The sequence below is a fragment of the Loxodonta africana genome, chromosome 2 (assembly GCF_030014295.1).
Source record: "Loxodonta africana isolate mLoxAfr1 chromosome 2, mLoxAfr1.hap2, whole genome shotgun sequence".
In the NCBI taxonomy this organism is placed as follows: Eukaryota; Metazoa; Chordata; class Mammalia; order Proboscidea; family Elephantidae; genus Loxodonta; species Loxodonta africana.
Window position 1 is genome coordinate 211,862,435 of NC_087343.1, and position 21,884 is coordinate 211,884,318.

General features: G+C 46.6%; 1 protein-coding gene across 1 annotated transcript in view; it reads right to left on the minus strand.

The window, feature by feature from the left end:
• Positions 1-21,884, minus strand: part of DRC3 (dynein regulatory complex subunit 3) — a 50,981-nt gene that overhangs the window by 23,870 nt on the left and 5,227 nt on the right. Inside the window, exons 3-5 of the mRNA XM_003420657.4 lie at positions 15,828-15,944; positions 11,189-11,355; positions 1,995-2,145 (exon numbers count right to left, since the gene is read on the minus strand). Of these exons, the coding sequence (XP_003420705.1) occupies positions 1,995-2,145; positions 11,189-11,355; positions 15,828-15,944 (435 nt within the window). The remainder of the gene's footprint in view (positions 1-1,994; positions 2,146-11,188; positions 11,356-15,827; positions 15,945-21,884) is intronic.

Consider the following 21,884-nt stretch of genomic DNA (forward strand, 5'->3'; position numbering starts at 1 on the left):
GGGCTCCTTGGCTACAAAACAGCTTATATTTCCTTCTATCATCATCTATCTTACACAGAGTTGAAATTCTTCTAAAAGTCTCTTGTTATTTCTAGAACTGTGTACTTACATTCTGCTTCTTTATATATTTATACTTCAATAAATAAGTTTAAATTGTAGAAGTGTCTGGTACCCACCCCTCCTCCTCCCTTCTCACAGCTCTGCCCCCCATGTGGCCACTGTCTCCTTTCTCTAAGATGCCCGCTTCCTAGACTCGTCACCTCATCTCTCCCTTACTCTCTTCCCCATACCAGTCACCAAATCCCTGAACTGCTGAGTGACACCCCATCTGCTTAGACTTCTCCATGGCCCCCATCTCCAACAGAATGAGCCTTGCTGACCTGGCCCCTGTCCCCACCTGCCACCTTCCCTCTCCCTGGCACACACAGCCCCCCAAGCTTGCAGCCCCTGCCCTCTCTGTGGCCTCAGCTGGGACCCCTTCACTCCTCAAGGCTGGAGTGAGGTGAGGCCCTGCTCAGGCAGGGCCTTGATGAAAGTGGCCTGGAAGAAAATAAGAGAAAGCCTGTGGAGTTAAGAGGCCCTGTGAGCCTGCCCTAGCTCCTGGTTAGCCTGTGGCTGTGCCTGGCTATTTCACTACCCAAGTCCTACGGAGCCAGGGAGCCAGGGGCTAGGGGTGGTCTGTGGTCGGTGCCAAGTCAGATGGTGATGGGGATGGGGGATCCCAGGTGCCCCTGCCTTGCAGAACTCCGCTTCCATGACCTTTCTATCACTCTTTATCTTGGTGATTCTAGGCAAGTTTCTGAATCTTGAAAGAAACTATAGTCTCCTCATGGTGCCCTGGGGAGGCCCAGGCGTCCTGCCCGCTCTCTATGGGAGCTTCAGAGGACGGAGGAGAGTGCCTGGGAAGGCGCTCTGGTAACTGCAGTGTCGGGATGTCCCATGGTTTCGTAACAAGCAAAACTCACCCAAACAGATCTTTGACTAGCCCAAGCACTTGTGCCCATGCTGCCTTTAAAATAATTATCTAAATGAAAAAAAAAAAAACAAGACTCAAGAGTCTTAGTATTCAAAACCTCAGATTCTCAGACTGTTACAGGAGAGAGACCCCACGGTCAGCGAAGGGGCAGCTCTCTGGCCCTGACCTATCCCATGGACTTCCTGAGGAGGTGCTGGTGAAGGGGTCACTGTACCTGGGACACCCTCGTCCACTGTGGGGGCTGCTCTGGGGCCCAGGCTGTGCAGGGCTAGGGCGAAGACTAGGGCTGGCCTCTGAATCCCTTAGTGTCCCCAACACAGTCTCCCTTCTCCCGAAGGTGTTGCAAGAAGAGCAGCAGGGTGTGCGGTCCTCGGTTCCCCGCACCTGGCACCAGGGATACCACGGCCCTGCCGCCCAAGGCTTCATGGTTGTGCTGGCCTTTTTTCTTTTCTCTGAAGGAGAAAGTGGCCACAGACAGACCATGCTGCAAACAGTGCTCTGGCAGAGACACAATGAAAGGGGCCAGAGTGCGACTGGCTTTGGACACCTGGCTTTGGGCCCAGGCTACCCGTGAGGCATGAGGCCCAGGCATCAGCCACCTCATTAGTGAGCTGGTGTGAGGGCAGGGCTCACTTCAAAGGCTGGGATAGACGCAGCAAAGAACAATGCAGGGGCTAGGTGTGTGAGGTGCCAGCAGGCTGACTGGGGCCAGGGAACTGGGTGTGGCTCCTGGTGACCCTGGGTTAGTGGCTGGCCCTCTTCTGGCCACCTCAGTTTCTGCATCTGGAAAGCGGACACTGCAAAGGCTGTGAGGGGCCCTGAGATCACGGGTGGGAGGGGCCAGGCCTGCGAGCACACACTTGGCAGTGACCGTGAGGACTCTGGGGAATGGTTCTGATAGGGCAGACACAAAGCACTCTGAAGAGGGATGGGGAGCTCCTGCTCAGTGCCTTCTCCCTGTGAACTTGGGCCCAAAGGCTCTGTCTCATAATCTGGTGGCTGAGGGGGAGGCAGACACTTGCCGTGAGGTCGTCAATACGCCGGAAGTCCAGGTACACGAGGTCAGGAAGGTAGGCACAGACGAACATCTTGTAATCCTCCGCCTCGGAGATGGGGTTCCCAGAGAGACTGAGTGTCCGCAGGTCCTTGAATCGCCGCAGGTAGATGACCTGGGGAGGAGAGGGAGAAAAGGCCCCGTTTGCCTTCTTGTCACTGGGCTGCAGGCACACCTGGAAGCCTTTCCGACCAGCACTCACTGGGTGGAGCGACAGGTAAGGGGGCTCTGGGTGGAAGGGCAGACTCCAAGGAATCAAGCAGACCTGGGCTCAAATCCTAACTGTGAGACCTTGGGCAAATTATCTAACATCTGTGAAGGCCAATGTCTCTGTTCATAAAACAGGGTATAAGAATGCTGTGTGTGAACCAAAAGCAAAGAAGCTTCCTGAATAAATTGAACGCTTCAAAGGCCAGTGTAGCAAGGGCAGGGGTCTAGGGACCATGGTTTCAGGGGACATCTAAGTCAATTGGCATAATAAAATCTATTAAGAAAACATTCTGCATCCCACTTTGCAGAGTGGCGTCTGGGGTGTTAAACACTAGCAAGTGGCCATCTAAGATGCATCAATTGGTGTCAACCCACCTGGATCAAAGGAGAATGAAGAACACCAAGGACACAAGGCAATTATGAGGAGACAGAAAGGGCCACATGAACCAGCGACTACATCATCCTGAGACCAGAAGAACTAGATGGTGCCCGGCTACAGCCGATGACTGCCCTGATAGGCAACACAACAGAGAACCCCTGAGGGAGCAGGAAAGCAGTGGGATGCAGACTTCAAATTTTCATAAAAAGGCCAGACTTAATGGTCTGACTGAGACTAGAAGGACCCCACTGGTCATGGTCCCCAGACCTTCTGTTGGCCCAGGATAAGAACCATTCCCAAAGCCAACTCTTCAGACATGGATTGGACTGGACAATGGGTTGGAGAGGGATGCTGGTGAGGAGTGAGCTTCTTGGATTAGGTGGACACTTGAGACTATGTTGACATCTCCTGCCTAGAGGGGAGATGAGAGGCTGGAGGGGGTTAGAAGCTGGCAAAATGGACATGAAAAGAGACGTGAAAAGTCTCATTAGAGGGAGAGTAATTGGGAGTGTGTAGCAAGGTGTATTTGAGTTTTTGTGTGAGAGACTGACTTGATTTGTAAACTTTCACTTAAAGCACAATAAAAATTATAAAAAAAAATGCTGTGTGTTTTATAGGTATTGTAAATACCAAATGAAATAAACTATGAAATGCATTTAGAAGTGCACCTGGCACCTAATAAGCACTCAACTGGTAGCTGATCTTATTATTTAGCAGGGACTCGGAATAGGCACTGCCTCTCTAGTTTGTAAAGCCCTGAGAAAGATCTAAATCTCTAACATTAAGTGGAAGCCAACTTAAAATTAACCTTGGTTAACTGGATAACATTCTACTAACTGCCATTCATTTTTCCTATATTCTATTTTTAGTGAAATGGGGGAAAAATTAATAAGATGGCTGACGTTTTATTCGTTCTCACCTTTTGAACACCTAGACACTGACCTTTGCAAAAGATAAAAAACAGACCTAATCTCCTTTCCTGAAGGTACTCCTTTCAATCATTTGTTATTCATTCAACAAGCATTATAAAGCTGACCAGGCTGCAGTCATGTGCCAGGCCTGGGGGACACAGCAGGGAAGAAAGCCCACGTGGTCCCTGCCTGGTAGCAAGAGCTTACATTCTAGGGCCAGAGGACAACCAGATTTTAAAAGTAGGTAAGAGCATAAGGTTTGGGGTGAGTGCTACAAGGAACATGTATATGGTGCTGTAAGAGAAAGAGCAGAGTGGTTTCTCTAGTTAGGGAACACAAAGAAGGTCTCTCTGGGGAGGTAGCGTTTAAGCTGAGACCTGAAGGAGCCAGCCACGGATATGGAAGAGCAGAGGGAAGTGCATTCCTGGAAGCAAGAACAGCACAGACAAAGGCCCTGGGGCAGCACAGAACTCACCAGGACCAGGAGCTACAAAGAGGCCTGGGCTGCAGCCTGTGGATGGGTAGAGCTCTCTATGAGAAAGCCAGAGGCTGCAGCACAGGGATGAGGTGGGTGAGGGGACTCAAGACAGACTGGAGATGAGGGCAGGGCTGGTGCATGAGCCCATGGGCTCATGGGGTCTGGTGGTCCAGAGTTTGAATTTGGATCTCAGGACAATGGGAGCCACTGGAGATTTTTAAGTGTGTATGGAAGGGGTACAGGAGCTGCTTTAATTTTAAGAGATCCTTCAGTGAGATTCCAGTTTCCACTTTTCAAATTGGTAAAAGAGAAGTTTGATAACCTTGTGTGCTGTAGAGGGTGAAGGAAGCAGGTCTACTCATAACGGCTGGTGGGTTTGTAAATGGTTCCACTTCCACAGAGGCGATTTGACAAGGTCACTGTCATGGATTGAATTGTGTCCCCGAAAAATATCTGTCAACGTGGCGAGGTCATGATTCCCTTGTATGATTGTATGATTGTCTACCATTTTATCTTCTGATGTGATTTTCCTATATGTTGTAAATCCTATCACTATGATGTAATAAAATGGATTAGCGACAGTTATACTGATGAGGAGGTCTACAAGATTAGGTAGTGTCTTAAGCCAATCTCTTTTGAGATATAAAAGAGAGACGCGAGCAGAGAGACACGGGGACCTCATACCACCAAGAAAGAAGCACCGGGAGAAGAGCATGTAATTTGGACCCAGGGTTCCTGCGCAGAGATGCTCCTGGACCAAGGAAAGATTGATGACAAGGACCTTCCTCCTGAGCTGACAGAAAGAGAAAGCACTCCCCTGGAGCTGACACCCTGAATTTGGACTCGTAGCCTACTAGACTGTGAGAGAATAAACTTCTCTTTGTTAAAGCCATCCACTTGTGGTATTTCTGTTACAGCAGCACTAGATGACTAAGACAGTCACCAAAGTTTAAATGCACATGTCCAAAGGCTTGACATCACAAGACATCCAAAAGGGAGTCACTGACACCTAGGCTCTCAGATATTGGACTCACCGAGGCAGAAAAACCTGCCAAATGCTCAGAAATACTTCTGAGTTGTAGGATTTGGGGCTGTCTGCGGTTAACCTTTGATTGGAAACTTCTTGATGACTATCATTTCCTGTGTACTTACCATGTGTTAGGCCCTGTATTGGCCCTTAACACTCTCTAATTGATTTTCATGGTAGGAACTATTATCATTCCTACTGTACTGATGAGTACCTGGGCACCCAGAATGCATCACTGGCCCAGTTCAGATGGCTGGTAGCAGCAGTGCTGAGGTATGAACACAGGCCAACCCCAGTTCGCAGCCCCCACTCAGTTCTCCTACCCTCCATGCCTCACTCAGTGGCCCGTGGTGGGGGTGGGGGGCATGTGGCTGTTCCACCTCTGCAAAGCAGCAAACTGAACAATCAGAACTTGAACCCTAAAGAAGGCTGGTGGGCCTAGACCATTCATCTTCCGATCTTGCAGACTTTTGAGGCCAAACGTCTGCAGGGTTTGCCCTGGACAGGCTGAACACCTATGATAACTCAGCGGATGCCCAGCCCAGCCCTGAGGTGCTGTTCTCAGGGTGGGTGGGGTCCCGAAGATGGCCCAACCCGACTAAAGGGAAGGGCTCTCAGTTCCCATTGAGGGGATATCTGTCTCTCTCCCTCCCCCACCTTCCCTCACTTCTGCTACATGTGGCCTTGAGGGTATTGGCTGGCAGCAGTGAGGAGCTGCCTGTGCTGAGGGCAGAGAGGAGCCTGCGTCCTTAAAGATCACTGATGTTTAGGCCTGGAGCCCACCCCTCCTTGCAAGGCCAACCATTGTGCCACCAAACTTCCTCAGCATCAGGGCCTGGCTGTTGCTGTTAAAGACTTGCTGACAGCTCCCCAGCTGTCCCACTTTGGCCTCAGAGGCAGCTTTGAAGCCACCGAAGCCCACCCAGCCCAGCAGGAGGGTTAATACTCCTGGGGTACCCCTCAGCCCCTGAGGAACAGGGGTGGTGGGTAAATGCCCTGGCTCCAGGCCTGCAGGGGTTCAAGTCTGGGAGACATTCTGGATGTTTCTGAGCCCCGATCACCTCCAGCAGCAACCTCAGTAATACACCTGGATACTGGTCTTCCTTCTCCCCCTCACTCCCTCCAGCTTTTTGGGAGACCACCCCAACAGCCAGTGGCACCAGCCTCATCTCGGCTTTGCACTCAGCCAGCTGGGCTGAGCTTGTTACTTGCAAGTCTGCTTCCTTCTGATGGAGCCAGCCCTTGGTCACCCTCACTCAAAGCCCCTGCAAGCCCACCCTCATTGTCCCCAGGTTTCCTCCTTGAATTACATACCTGCCCCAACACACTCCAGCTCAAAAGCGTTCATGGCTCCCCAGTGCTTCTGATGCCATTCAAGGGGTCTGCGCTGAGGCCCCAATTCCTGTCCTTGGCCCCCTGTCTGCATACCCTCCAGCTCTCCAGGAACCTTGGGGTCCTAACGACCCTGGCCAGGTTGGCATTCTCAAGTTCTCCTTCAGAATTTGCTCACACTTTTCCCTCCTCCTGGGAAGCCTTTCCTTCTGCTGGCTGGTAAAATGTTAACATTTCATTGAATCAGATCCAAAGTCACCTTCACTCCCAACACCCTCCTAGGAGTGATCGCAGCTACAATATTCTCTGTTTGTGGAGAACTTACTCCAGCCAGCCCCTCATTCTCTCATGAGCCCCTGGGGCAGCCTTGAAAGGCAGGGTATACCCATGCTGTCCCTCTTACAGATGAGGACACTGAGTCACAGAAAGGTCAAGTGTGCAGCTGAGGTGTGTGCAGCTGAGAGGTGAACCCAGGCCATCTGACTGACCTAAGCAGAAAAGGACTCTTGAAAGGATATCAGGCGCGCCTGGAACTGGGGAACAGGCTGAAGAACATGGTCCTGGCCCAAAAGCAGCACGGTAAGGTCATCATGGGGTCACCTCTGACACAGGGTCCACAGATGCTGCTATACCCCTAGCCCCCAGGCTCTCAGCCCCAGCCCAGCTGCCATGAGCCTGCCCAGCTGTTCCTTATCTGGCTTGCCTAGACCTCAAGATTCAAGGCCTCAGATGCAGAAATCTCACTGATGAGCCTGGTGAGGGTGTGGGCAGAGGATGCAGGAGGGCAGCTTTCCTCTCCCCAAGATAACCAATGTCCACTGCACCTCACATGGACAGACCTGGTCCCCCAGGTATCCTCCCTCCACCTGCAGGCCTTGCTTTACTCCTCCTTATGACACTGGTTCCTGGCTACCTTGTGTCTTCATTAGGTGGGCCATACCTTGTTCATCTCTGTATCCACTGAGCCCAGTACACATGCCCCATATCCCATAGGCCCTCACCTCAGTGGATGTTTGTTAATGAGCGTGGGGTTTAGGGAAAAAGCAGTGTGACTGGTACCCACTGGCCCTCAATGTTTTGTTGCAATGAGTGTGGTATTTATTTATTTTATTTTTCCTATTTGCAAAAAATATATTGACCTGTAACAACCTCAATCAACGCAGTTTTGGATGTTTATAGGGATCATTGCCAGAATCTGTAAAGAAAGGAAGTCAATAGGTTATCCTCCAATTCTCACATCATGCAAATAAGTTAATGGAAGCATCAGACAAAAATATTATGAATCTTCCTGGTTTGTTTACTATTTCTTTGGGTAGTATAATGGGTAGAGAAGGCACTGGCTAAACTCTTATTATGTGCCAGACATTGTACTGGGGCACTGTTAAAACTCAATTTTTTTTTTAACATCTCTATAATTTTTTTATTATACTGTAGATGAAGGTTTACAGGACAAACTTATTATTTCTTACTAAACAGTACACATATTGTTTTATGACATTGGTTAACAACCCAATGACATGTCAACACTCTCCCTTCTCAAACTTGGGTTCCATATTACCAGTCTTCTTATCCCTTCCTGCCTTCTGGTTCTTGCCCCAGGGTTGGTGTGTCCCTTTAGTCTTGTTTTGTTTTATGGGCCTGTCTAATCTTTGGCTGAAGGGTGAACCTCAGGAGTGACTTCATTACTGAGCTAAAAGGGTGTCCAAGGGCCATACTCTCAGGGCTTCTCCAGTCTCTGTCAGGCCAGTAACTCTGGTCTTCTTTTGTGAGTTAGAATTTTCTTCTACATTTTTCTCCAGCTCTGTCTGGGATCCTCTATTGTGATCCTTGTCAGACCAGTCAGTGGTGGTAATGAGGCACCATCCAGTTGTACTGGACTCAGTCTGATGGAGGCCGTGGTAGATGTGGTTCCATTAGTCCTTTGGACTAATCTTTCCCTTGTTTTTAGTTTTCTTCATTCTCACTTGTTCCAGAAGGGGTAAGACCAGTGGAATATCTTGGCCACTCACAGGCTTTTAAGACCGCAGAAGCTACTCAACAAAGTAGAATGTAGAACATTTTCTTTATCAACTATGTTATGCCAACTGAGCTAGATGTTCGCCAAAACCATGGACCCCACAGCCCTCAGCCCAGCAATTCAGTCCCTCAGGGAGTTTGGATGTGTCTATGGAGCTTCCGTGACCTTATCTTGTACAAGCTGTGCTGGCTTCCCCAGTATTGTGTATTGTCTTACCCTTCACCAATGTTACCACTTACCTATTGTCTATTTAGTGTTTTTCCATCCCCACCCCTCCCCTCCCTTGTAACCATCAAAGATTGTTTCTTTTTGTGTGTAAACCTTTTCAGGAATTTTTATAGTAGTGACCTCATACAATATTTGTCCTTTAGTGATTGACTTATTTCACTCAGCTTGATGCCTCCAGATTCATCCACGTTGTCAGATGCTTTTGCAGATTCATCATTGTTCTTTATCATTGTGTAGTACTCCACTGCGCATATGTACCACAGTTTATCTATTCATCTGTTGATGGACATCTAGGTTGTTTCCATCTTTTTTGCTGTTGTGAACAATGCTGCAATGAACACGGGTATTCATATGTCTATTCGTGAGATGACTCTTGTTTCTCCAGGGTATATTCCTAGGAGTGGGAATGCTGGATCATATGATATTTCTATTTCTAGCTTTTTAAGGAATGGTTGTAATCATTTTGCATTCCCACCAGCAGTGCATAAGAGTTCCAATCTCCCAGCAGCCTTTCCAACATTTGTTATTTCCTGTTTTTTGATTTCTGCCAGTAATGCTGGGATGAGATGGTATCTCATCATGGTTTTGATTTGCATTTTTCTAATGGCTAGAGATCGTGTGTATTTCCTCATGTGTCTTTTAGCTGTTTGAATGTCTTCCTTGGTGAAGTGTCTGTTCATTTCCTTTGCCCATTTTTTAATTGGATTATCTTTTTGTTATAGAGGTGTTGGATTTTCTCATAGATTTTGGAGATTAGATCTTTGTCTGATTTGTAATAGCCAAAAAATTTTTCCCAGGTCTGTAGGTTCTCTTTTTACTCTTATGGTAAAGTCTTTTGATGAGTGTTTAATTTTAGAAGATCCTAGTTATCTAGCTTTTCTTCTGGTGTTTGTGTGTTGTTAGTTGTGGTTTGTATCCTGTTAATGCCGTGTATTAGGGCCTCTAGTATTGATCCTATTTTTTCTTCTATGCTCTTTATAGTTTTTGGCTTTATATTTACGTCTTTAATCCATTTTGAATTAGTTTTTGCGTATGGTGTGAGGTATGGGTCCTGTTTCATTTTTTTGCAGATGGACATCCAGTTTTGCAGCACCATGTGTTAAAAAGACTGTCTTTTCCCCATTTGATGGGCTTTGGGTCCTTGTTGAAGATCAGGTGACCATAGGTGGATGGATTTATATCTGGATTCTCAATTCTGTTCCATTGGTGAATGTAGCTGTCATTGTACCAGTACCAGGCTTTTTTTGTTTAATTTTTATTGTACTTTAAGTGAAAGTTCACAAATTAAGTCAGTCTCTCCTATAAAAATTTATATACACGTTGCTCTATAATCTTAGTTCGTCTCCCCCGCAATGAGACAGCACACCCCTTCTCTCCACTCTCCATTTTCGTGTCCATTTGGCTAGCTTCCGAACTCATCTGCTCTCTCATCTCCCCTCCAGACAGAAGCTGTTTTGACTACCATAGCTGTATCGTAGGTTCTGAGGTCAGGTAGCGTGAGTCCTTCTATTTTATTCTTCTTCAATAGTGCTTTACTTATCTGGGGCTTCTTCCCTTTCCATATAAAGTTAATGATTAATTTTTCCATCTCTTTAAAGAATGTTGCTGGTATTTGGATAGGGATTGCATTGTATTTATAAATTGCTTTGGGTAGAATTGTCATTTTCACAATGTTGAGTCTATCTATCCATGAGCATTGTATGTTTTTCCATTTATGTAGCACTTTTTGGTTTCTTGTGGTAGTGTAAAACTCAATTTTAACACCTTGTTTTATATATATAAATACGATTGTGCTATATAACATACTAACTATGATAGATAGTAAAACCTGCAAAACCTGGAAACTGTGTGAGGCAGAAACCTGTCAGAGAAGCAAAACTCAAATATTTTTCACTAAAATGATCAACAGAAAAGTGGTAAGACTGCACCTTCTCAAAGGCAAAAGACTTAGCAGAGCCGGAAAAACAAGGCAGTCCTGTCAAGTTCCAGCTCTCACAGTCTTCACTGTATATTATGCAAATAGAATCCTTAGTCTGCCACTTACCATGTGGCCTTCACTTGTTACTTAAGCTCTGGGCTCCAATTTGCTTCCCAGAAAATTGAGAGCGATAATATTGGCTTAACAGTGTTGTTGTAAGGGTTAAGCTCTGGGCTCCAATTTGCTTCCCAGAAAATTGAGAGTGATAATATTGGCTTAACAGTGTTGTTGTAAGGGTTGTTGTTATCGTTGTTAGGTGCTGTCAAGTCAGTTCCAACTCCTAGCGACCCTATGTACAACAAAACAAAACACTGCCCGGCACTGTGCCATCCTCACAATCATGGCTATGTTTGAGCCTACTGTTGCAGCTACTGTGTCTCTCGCTTCTAAGGATTAGAAATGTAAGCGTGGTATTTAAAACTTACCAAGTCTCTCATGGAACAACCTAGATTTCTGGCTTTTTGAAGAAAAGGGAATACCTGGAACCCCAGTCCTACATGGCCCCTGGCATGAACACCACCAACAGCAGCCCCAGCTGTTCTATGGCCCACCCTCAGCCCAGTCCCCCTGGTACCCACCACTGCTGCTGGCCACTTACATTCATCATGTTGAAGATCTGGTTGTTGCCCAGGGACAGCACCTGCAGCTTGACCAGTGCATCCAGGGAGTCGATCTTAGAGATGCGATTGTTGAACAAGCTCAGGTCCTCCAGGTTCACCAGTGTGTCCAGCCCCTCAATGGTCTCGATGTTGTTGAAGGACAGATCTAGGAGGTGGGAATGGCTGGGTTAGGGATGAACTGTCCTGAAGTAAAGTCACCAGGCTCCTTCATGCTTGGTGAGTTCTAGGTCGAGCTGTGGGGCCAAGACTGGACTCACTGTTGGGTGGTTGGTGAGTTTCTAGGAGCCTTGCATAGATTCTCTCCTGTGGCTCCACATTCTTACCACCTTCTCCAGTTCTGCTCCAGAACCCCGGCCCCATCGTCTTTCTGAGTGGGAACACACATCATTGTTCTGAGATGAAAATGCGCATGTGCATTTCCCAGGGGGAGGCCACTGTAGAGTTCTCTTCCCTTATACCCATGGGTACCCAGTACCACCACCTCCCACTGGCTCAGCATTGACCACTTTATAGAGTGAGTGGGTGTGCACCTCAACAACAACTCGAGTGGTGGTTTGGAGTCTCCCTCACCATTTTATCAAGCTGGAAGCTGAAGCTCAGAAAGGCTTTGTGACTTGCTCCAAATCACCCAGCTAACAATGGTGGTACCAGAGTTCATCTTGTCCTCTTGTGACTCATGGCTGGCCAGGCTCTCCTGCTACCTCACAGCTGGCTTAGGCTCCTTCTCAACACCTATAGAGACCTCAGAATCCTCCCAGCTCAAATCTCCAACCTCTGTGAATAAAAGTACTTTTTGTCCCACCACAGGTTCTCAGGGTTCGTGGAGGTTCCAGGTTGCAATTCTATTCTGAAACACCAGTGGCCCAGAGGTCAAAACAGGGAATTTGTCCTGAGCTTGGAAATCTCATGATGATAACTGCGAGCAACCACATTTACAAGGTGATGTGGGAACAGTTTAACCACATCTTACTTTAGCCTCCTCTGTAATCAGGTGATGCTGATGGGCTGTGATTAGGAGATGTCACTTCCCTGATGGCAGCTGAGACTACTAATTTAGTGTCCCTTCTCTATGCCAGGCTCTATACATGCTATCTCAGGTATCCAGTGCTGCTATAACAGAAATACCACAAGTGAATGGCTTTTTTTTTTTTTTTTAAGGCACTTAAAATTTTTTTTATTTTTATTTTCATTGTGCTTTAAGTGAAAGTTTACAAGTCAAGTCAGTCTCTCATACAAATATTATACACACCTTGCTATATACTCCCAGCTGCTCTCCCCCTGGAAACCCTGGTGGTGTAGTGGTTAAGAGCTACAGCTGCTAACCAAAAGGTCGGCAGTTCGAATCCACCAGGCGCTCCTTGGAAACTCGGTGGGGGCAGTTCTACTCTGCCTGTAGGGTCGCTATGAGTTGGCATCGACTCGACGGCAGTGGGTTTGGGTTTTTTTTGGCTCTCCCCCTAATGAGACAGCACACTCCTTCTCTCCACCCTGTATTCCCGTGTCCACTCAGCCAAGTGATGGCTTTAACAAACAGAAAATTTATTTTCTCACAGTCGAGGAGGCTAGAAGTCTGAATTCAGGTGCTGGCTCTTGGGGAAGGCTTTCTCTCTCTGTCAGCTCTGGAGGAAGGTCCTTGTCTCTTCTGAACTTCTGCCCCTGATCTTCATGTGCTTGGCATCTCTCTTCCCCATCCCTGCTTCTCTTGCTTGCCTGTTTAATCTCTTTTATATCTCAAAAGAGATTGACTCAACAGACACCTTACACTAATCCTGTCTTGTTACCATAACAAAGACAACCCATTCCCAAATGGGATTATAACTACAGGCATAAAAAACAAAACAAAACAAAAAACCCCGTTGCCTTCGAGGCGATTCCAACTCATAGTGACCCTATAGGACAGAGTAGGATTGCCCCACAGGGTTTCCAAGGAGCACCTTGTGGATTTGAACTGCTGACCGTTTGGTTAGCATCCATAGCTCTTAACCACTATATCACCAGGGTTTCCAACTACAGGCATAGAAGTTAGGATTTACAATACATATTTTTGGGGACACAATTCAATCCATAACGCAAGTATTACCTATTCAATCCTCACAGTATGGTAATCATCACTAGGTGGATGAGCAACTATTTCGTAGATGAGGAACCCGAGGTTCAGAGGAGAGTGGTAATATCCCCAAGGTCACACGGCACACACAGGAGCTGAGGTTCAGAGAGGTAAAATGACTTGTGCAGAATCAGTTCATGTCAGAGCTGGGATTTGAACTGGGGTCCACCAAATGCCCAGCCTGCACACTTCCTTTCCCACCAGGCCACCAGGGTCTCTTCTTTGGTGGCTTACCCTCCTATCCCCCAGAACTAGTGGTATGCTGGTAAATGTGTAATAACTAGGAGAGAAAGCCCTAATTTGCAACACTTGCTAATTTCTGTGGTGTAAACACTCCCGCCATAGCCAATTTCAAGCTTCTACCGTGACGTACCTGAATGCAAATCTGCAAAGAGCTGTGTGAGCTTGGCTTTCTGAGAACCAATGCCAGTGGCTTCAGGACCCCCAGCTCCGTGGCAGCTGGCTGTGCCTGGAGATGTGGGGGGCTGTGCTGAATCATCAGAGCACCCCCTAGATCCCAGTCACCCAGCTCTTTCTGGCTATAGTTGGGTTGCCAGATGACTAGTCCTGCTCCTAGAACTTCCCCTGAGGAAGGCAGCGTGACCTCTCACTCCCAGCACTCTTTCTGCTCCCTTACCCCATAACAGGGAGTACTGGGCATCAAGCCACCTTTGGGAACATACACTTCCACTGCTGAGAGGCTTGGGAGCAGGGCCGACTTCCTGTCTGGGTGCAGGGGCTTTAGTTGGTAGGGAGACAGGCTTTTGTTAGGGGAGAAACCAAGTCCTTCTCTGGGTAGTCAGACTGGCAGGGGCTGTCTGTGGACACATGGCATTGACTGTGTGTCCAAGTGACTGCTGGGCCTGCTAGCTCTTGCTGCAAATCATGGGGTCAGATGGCCTTCCTGAGAGGTACATGGCTCAGGGTCAGGGCTGCACAACAACTGCAATGACAATCCCAGGCCCGCTGTCCGGATCTCTTCTAGAGAAGATGACTCTGGTGATGAAGGTGGGCTATGGTGGGGAAGGGGGTGCCTGGCTGTGGTCTGCCTCTGCTACATCGGGTTGGTGACTATGTCAGGCCAGCCAGCCTTTCTGAGGTTCACTTTCTGTACCTGTGAGATGGCTCAGTAAGGTCTGCCTACAGGGTTACTGCTGGCTTGCAACATCAGCACAGATGTTACTGAGTGTGTTTGGCAAATCATGAGGTATGATGCCCTGGGGTACCCCTGTAACCAGAAGGAATGTGGGCTTTAGGGTCAGACAGGTGTGCATTTGAGTCCCAGCTCTGCTACTCTTGGCTGCATAGCTTTGGCCAAGTGACTTGGCCTCTCTGGGCCTCAGTTCCTCATCTGTAGAATGGGATTATAACAGAGATCCATCTCTTAGGGTTGTTGTAGGTGTTCAATGAGACCTTGTTAGGGATTGGATTGTGTCCCCCTAAAAGATATGTTGAAGCCCTAACCCCCGGTACCAGAGAACATGACCTTGTTTGGAAAGAGGGTCTCTGAAGATGTTATCAGTTAACATGAGGTCACACTAGAGTAGGGTGGGTCCTAATCCCATCTGAGTGATGTCCTTATAGAAGAGGAGAAGAGACACAGACACACAGAGGAAGGATGGCCACGTGAAGACACACCTGCAAGTCAAGGAATGCCTGGAGCTACAACAGCCCAGGGAGACAAGAAAGGATCTTCCCCTAGAACCTTTGGGGAGAGCATAGCCCTGTCGAAGTGGCCCTGACTTTGGACTTCCAGCCTCCACAACAGTGAGACAATAAATTTCTGTTCTTATGAGCTACCCCATTTGTGGTACTTCTTATGATGGCCCTAGAACACTAAACAGTGTTCTAAACAGAAAATAACTCCTAGGCCCATTCCCTTCTCTCTGTTAGGTGCCCACCTGCCCTCATCAGATGTGAGGGTGCCTCCCAACAAGACCAGCAGATGGTGACAGTTATTCAAATTTCTCTGTGGCCTTAGCAGTGAGGGACACAACTCTAGAGTCAGACAAGGCTGGGCTGGAAGCCTGATGCCCCCACTTACTTGCCATGACCTCAGTGTTCTCATCCCTATAATGGGGCTGCCATACGGATTTAGAAGCATATAGGCTCATGCTTAGCATATGTGAGGGCTCAGTTCACATTAGCAGCTGTAATGGTTATTTCAGGTTTGATTTGACTGGTGGGGTCCACAGTTAGCTGTCAATCTGAGTTTAGGTTAAACAGGAGTCTGTGGCTGCTGTTCTGTCCCTCTCCCAGAGAGGCTGGGTGCGTTGGAGCAGAATATTCTTTCCTGGCATATCCAAGAACACCTCTGTGCTTTGCCCAGCTCAGACCCCAAGCTTTAACAACTCATGGTGTTCTTGTTCCCAGCAGAGAGAAGCCTCTGCTGCACAAGGCTTATGGTGGGCTAACAGCAGAGGGTCAGCACAATTACTGTCCCCTGGGGAGGAAATGACCTTGGCAGGGCATCATCTTAGATTTGGGCGGGCATACAGATGGCGCCTTACCCAGCCAGACCAGATGGGTGAGGTTCTCCAGGCCCTCGATCCTCTCAATGATGTTGTTGTCCAGCTGCAGCTTCCTCAGGTTCTCAAACTGCCAGAGGTTGTCTATCCGGAGGATGTCTGAGATAATTGGAGGAGACACCTTGGTAGGTCACAGCTTTGGCTTAAGGTTTTATGCCAGTGTATGGGAGGCCTAAAGTCCCACAACCCACCCACCCCACCTTGAAGTACGCAGGTGCCCGGCATTGTGGGCTGGGCATTGAGGAGCCCTGTGCCCCTAATAGTGCGAGGGCTGTGATAAGTGCTGTTGCCCAGGGCCACAGGAAAACCTAATGGGTCCACTGTGGGGGATGATGGAGGTGTACGGTTGACAGGAGGGTCAATCAATTGGTTCGGTCTATTTGGAGGGCAATCTGACAATATGTACTAAAATGTTTAATGTTTGTGCTCTTTGACCCTGCAATTTATCTACTTGGAATCTGTCCGCAAAGACACAATTGTGTATGTACTCAAACAGGTACCTACATGGACATTAGAGGCAGAAAAATAGTAGGAAAAAAAAAAAAAACCCCAAAACCAAATGTCTCTATATGGAGGATGGAATAAATCTTCCATACAATAGAGAGAGAGAAAGAGGAAGAGACTTGATAGTGGTTAAGCATCTGGATCCAGCCATGTCTAAAGACCACCTGCCCCCATTACAGAAACCAATTCCTTCTCTTCCCTTTCCTGTTTAGACCAGTTTGAGTTTGGTTACTGTCACTTGCAGTCAAAAGAGTTCTGAGATACAGGAAAGGCATCTGACAAAATTCAACACCCTTTCATGACAACAACAGGCAATTAACTAGGAGTAAAAAGGAAATTCTTCAACATGATAAGGGACATTTACCAAAAAAAAAAAAAAAAAAACCCACAGTGAAGCTCATACTCAACGATGAAAGATGGAACGCTTTCCCCGTAAAATTGGAAACAAAAAAATAAGGTACCCACTTTCACTACTGCTGTTCAACATTGCACTGGAAGTTCTAGCCAGAGCAGCTATGCAAGAAAAAGAAATAAAAGGTATCCAAATCAGAAAGGAAGGAAAAGTAAAACTATCTCTATTCACAGATGACATGACTTTCTACATACAAAATCCCAAAGATTCCACAAGAAGGCTACTGGAGCTAATAAATGAATTCAGCAAAATTGCGTGGTACAAGATTAACACAAAAAAATCAGTTGTGTTTCTATATAGCAGCTATGAACAATCTGAAAAGGAAATTAAGAAAATGATTCCATTTATAACAGCATCTAAAATACTCAAATACTTAGGAATAAATCTAACCACAAACGTGAAGGACTTACACAATGAAAATTATAAAACTCTGCTGAAAGAGATTAAAGAAGACTTAAATAAATGGAAAATGTTTCATGTTCATAGAGTGGAAGACATATCGTTAAGATGTCAATACTACGCAAAGCGATCTACAGATTCAACACAATCCCTGTCAAAATTCCAAAAAGATTTTTTTTGCAGGAATGGAAATGCTGATCCTTAAATTCATATGGAATTGTAAGCGTTCCAGAATAGCCAAAACAATCTTGAAAAAGATGAACAAAGTAGGAGGACTCACACTTCCTGATTTTTAAACATACTATAAAGACACAGTAATCAAGATAGTGTGGTACTGATATAAGAATAGACATATAGACCAATGGAATAGAATTGAGAATCCAGAAATAAACCAATCCATCTGTTGCCAACTGATTTTCAACACGGTGCCAAGTCTATTCAATGGGGAAGGAATAGTTTTTTCAACAAATGATGCTAGGACACATGAATCTCCACATGCAAAAGAATAAAGTTGTACCCCTACCTCACACCATATACAAAAATTTACTAAAAATGGGGTCAATAATCTAAATATAAGAACTAAGAACACAGAACTGTTAGAAAGAAACCGGTAAATCTTTGGACATTGTGTTTGACAATGGATCCTTAGATATGACATTAAAAGTACAAGCAACTAAAAAATAAATAAATAAATAAATTGGACTTCATAAAAAAAAAAAATTGGGGGGCATTGTAGGACATTATCAAGAAAGTAGAAAGACAATCTACAGAATGGGAGAAAAGATTTGGAAATCGTGTATCTGGTAAGAGCTTAATATCCAGAACATATAAAAAAAACTCCTAAAATTCAACAACAAAAAGACAAACAACCCAATCAAAAAATAGGCAGAGGACTTGAATAGACATTTCTTCAAAGAAGATATACAAATGGCCAACGAGCACATGAAAAGACACTCAACTTTGTCAGTCATTAGGGAAATGCAAATCAAAACAATAATGTGATATCACCTCACTCTCACTAGGATGTCTATTATCAGAAGAAGACAAAATAACTGTCGGTGAGGACGTGCAGAAATTGGAACCCTCACTCGTTATTGCTGGTAGGAATGTGAAATAATGCAGCCACTGTGGAAAGCAGTTTGATAGTTCCTCAAAAAGTGAAACACAGAATTACCACCAAACCTAATGCTGTCAAGTTGATTCCAATTCGTAGCAACCCTGTAGGACAGAGTAGAACTGCCCCATAGAGTTTCCAAGGCTGCAGTCCTTACAGAAGCAGGTTACCACACCTTTCTTCTGCAGAGCAGCTGGTGGGTTTGAACCACTGACCTTCTAGTTAGCAGCCGAGTGCTTTAACCACTGCACCACGAGGGCTCCTGGAATTACATGACTCAGCAATTCCAATCCTGGTTATATACCCCAACAACTTGAAAGCACGGACTCAAATAGACATTTGTCCACCAATGCTCACTGCAGCATTATTCACAATAGCTAAAAGATGAAAACAACCTGAATGTCCACCAGCAGATGAACGGATAAACAAAATGTGGTATATACACACAATGGAGTATCACTCAGCCACAAAGAGAAATGAAACCCTGATGCATGATACGACATGGATGAACCTTAAAAACACTGTGCTGACTGAAAAAAATCAGTCCCAAAAGGACAAACATTGTATGATCCTACTTACATGAAATATCTAGAATGCAGTTATACAGTAAAAATGGTTGAAATTGCAAATGTTTTGTTATATATATTCTACCACAAAAAATTTCACACAAATCTATTTGAAAACCTTTAATAGGAGTCAAAATAGCAATTTTTTGTAATATATATTTTACCACAATAAAATTTAAAATTAGAGTTCCGAATAACACATTTAAAAAAACAACCAACAAACCCATTGCCGTCCAGTTGGTTTTGACTCATAGAGACCCTATAGGACAGTGCAGAACTGCCCCATAGGGCTTCCAAGGAGAAGATGGTGGATTAGAACTGCCGACTTTTTGGTTAGCAGCCAAACACCTGACCACTGTGCCACCAGGGCTCTGATTAATACATAAGTATACAAAAACATATACTATATATATATAATTCTAGAGGCCTAAACTTGTCCCCTAGTTTTTTCTAGAAGTCACATATAGCTCTGTTGTTTATTTGCCCTCCTTTCTATATTTATTTTGTAATAATTTCCAAAAACTTATAAAATTAGAAAGTATTCATTAAAAGCAATAATATGGAGATAAAAAAAGGTTTAAAAAGTACTCTTAACCACACATTCTGGGCCTCAGTTTCAATGTTCATTCAGTCTTTCTTGTGCATCTACTATGTACCAGGGAACACTGGTGGTTGAGTGGTAGAATTTTTGCCCTCCATGTGGAAGACTTGGGTTTGATTCCTGGCCAATGCACCTCACGTGCAGTCATCACCCATCTGTCAGTGGAGCCTGTGTGTTGCTACGCTGCTGAACAGGTTTCAGTGGAGATTCTAGACTAAGATGAACTAGGAAGTAAGGCCTGGCAAGCTACTTCTGAAAATCAGCCAATGAAAACCCTATGGATCACAATGGCCTGATCTGCAAATGATCATGGGGAGGGAGCAGGACTGGGCAGTGTTTCCATTGTGCATGGGCAGCATAAGTAGGGGGCCGATTCGACGGCAGCATACAACTATGTGCCAGGCAGGTCTCTACACCTGGCTGTTCTCACCTGGGCTGAATGAGGGTCACTACTGTATACGGAGTGCCAAGCACTAAGTTTGGAGGGCATACACACTCTCGTTTCAACCTGTAAGCCCTACACAGTAAAAAAAAAAAAAAAAAAAAAATTTTTTTTTTTTTTACTGTAGGCCCTATTATTTTTCCCATTATACAGATTAGGAAACTGAGGCTCAGAGAGGCCATGCACCTCGCCAAGGTCATGCACCTAGGAAGTGGTGGCCAGTCCCATGCATTACACCACTTGTTTTAGGGACTCTCCATGCATTGCTGGCTGAGTCCACATTGCTGTTTTATTTGTTGACAGCTCATTCTCCATCTCCTCCCACTAGAATGCACTCCTTGAGAAAGGCCCCATCTGGCTTGTTCGTTGCTATAGCACAAGCATCCAGAACGCTCCTGGCACCTGCAGTGTGCGATAAATATTCACTGGAGGCAGGAGGGGCAGAGGGCTGGGCTTGCCAACATGGCACTGAAGGTCCTGGGGGAGACCAGGCACCCCCATACTCCCTGCCCACCCACATAGGACCCACTGCTGGACTGCCCGGCTATTCCTCCCCCAGGTTCCCAGGGATGGGTGAGGCTGGTGCCTGGACTCCCACTTCCTGTTTTCTGGCCAGATTTCACAGAATGATATGTGCCATCATTTCTACCCTGTGCTTCCAGAATGTGACCATTTCATTCCTGGATCTGAAGCTGCTCCTGAGGTTCTCAGCACCTGTACCCCCGGTCTGGTCTTTCCAAGCGTCTGCTCTGGCCTGGATCTTAGACGGATGCCACTCTACCTAGGGGTCCTGCCCTCCTGGGGCTCTGCATCACGTGCCAGAGGCCAGCTTTTTCCAGGGCATCAGTAGTTCACCGGAGAGGACAAAACCATACACGAAAACACAATTCACCAACACCACACACGATTTGCTCTAAGCGAGTTACCAGCATGACAGGACCGCCATAGAAGGCAATTTAATTTCCCAAATACATACAGAATCCAACTCCACTGTTGCCACCCTGGCCCCAGGTGTCATCACTCACCTGGACCCTGGTGTGGCTCTTGCCCCACAGCCCATCTTCAGGCAGCCAGAGGGAGCCTGTGAAAACCTAAGTCCTATCCCATCTCTCCTCTGCACAGGACCCTCCTGTGGCTCCCACTTCACTCACCATAAAAGCTAAATGCCCAGCCCTGGCCCCCGGCCTCTCTGGCCTCATCTTCTCCTGCGTCCCACTTGGCTCATTCTGCTCTCTTCCCTGAATGCCTGGGGCCGCTGTCCCAGCCTCTGCACCTGCTGCCCTGGCCTGGCCCACTTCCCCAATAGTTACATGGCTCGCTCCCTCCCTCCTTCAAGTCTTCTTTCAATCATCACGTTTTTGGTGAGGACTTCTCTGACTTTTCATCCTATAAAACCTGCACCCCACCCCAGCTTCCCCCTTCTTTCCTTGCTTTACATGTCTCTGTAGCACTCACCACTTTAAACATACAGTATATTTTCCGTATTTATTTATTCCCTCCTCCACCTGAATGTCAGCTCCCTGAGGTCATGGTTTTTGTCTTCTTTTTGCTCACAGTTGAACCCCTAGTGCCTAGAATAGTACCTGACATGTGATAAAGATTATGTGAACCTTAGGTTTGAGTGTATGGGAGGCGGGAATGAAGGGAGTCAACCCTAAAGCCCCCTCCTGCGTGCCAGCCAGCTGCACTCCATTTACCCCTTCAAGGCAGGAAGCACCAGGCCCCTCTCAGCTGCGGGGCACTCCTGCAGTCATGAGCTGCCTTGAGGCTACACTCTGAGGGGCTGTGGGTTTTGTGACCACGGCTGGGCAGAGGCCTGCCTCAGTCATTCCTCATTGTTGACTGAGTGACCTGGCCAGAGTGGGCCAAAGACAGAGCAGGAATGAGAAGCAGCCAGGGTCACTCGGTGATGGCCTTATCATAGGCTCCAGGCCCTGCCCTCTTCTCTGCTTTCTCTCACTTGCTCATCTGGCTCACGGTGCATGCGGGTTCTCGTTAAGC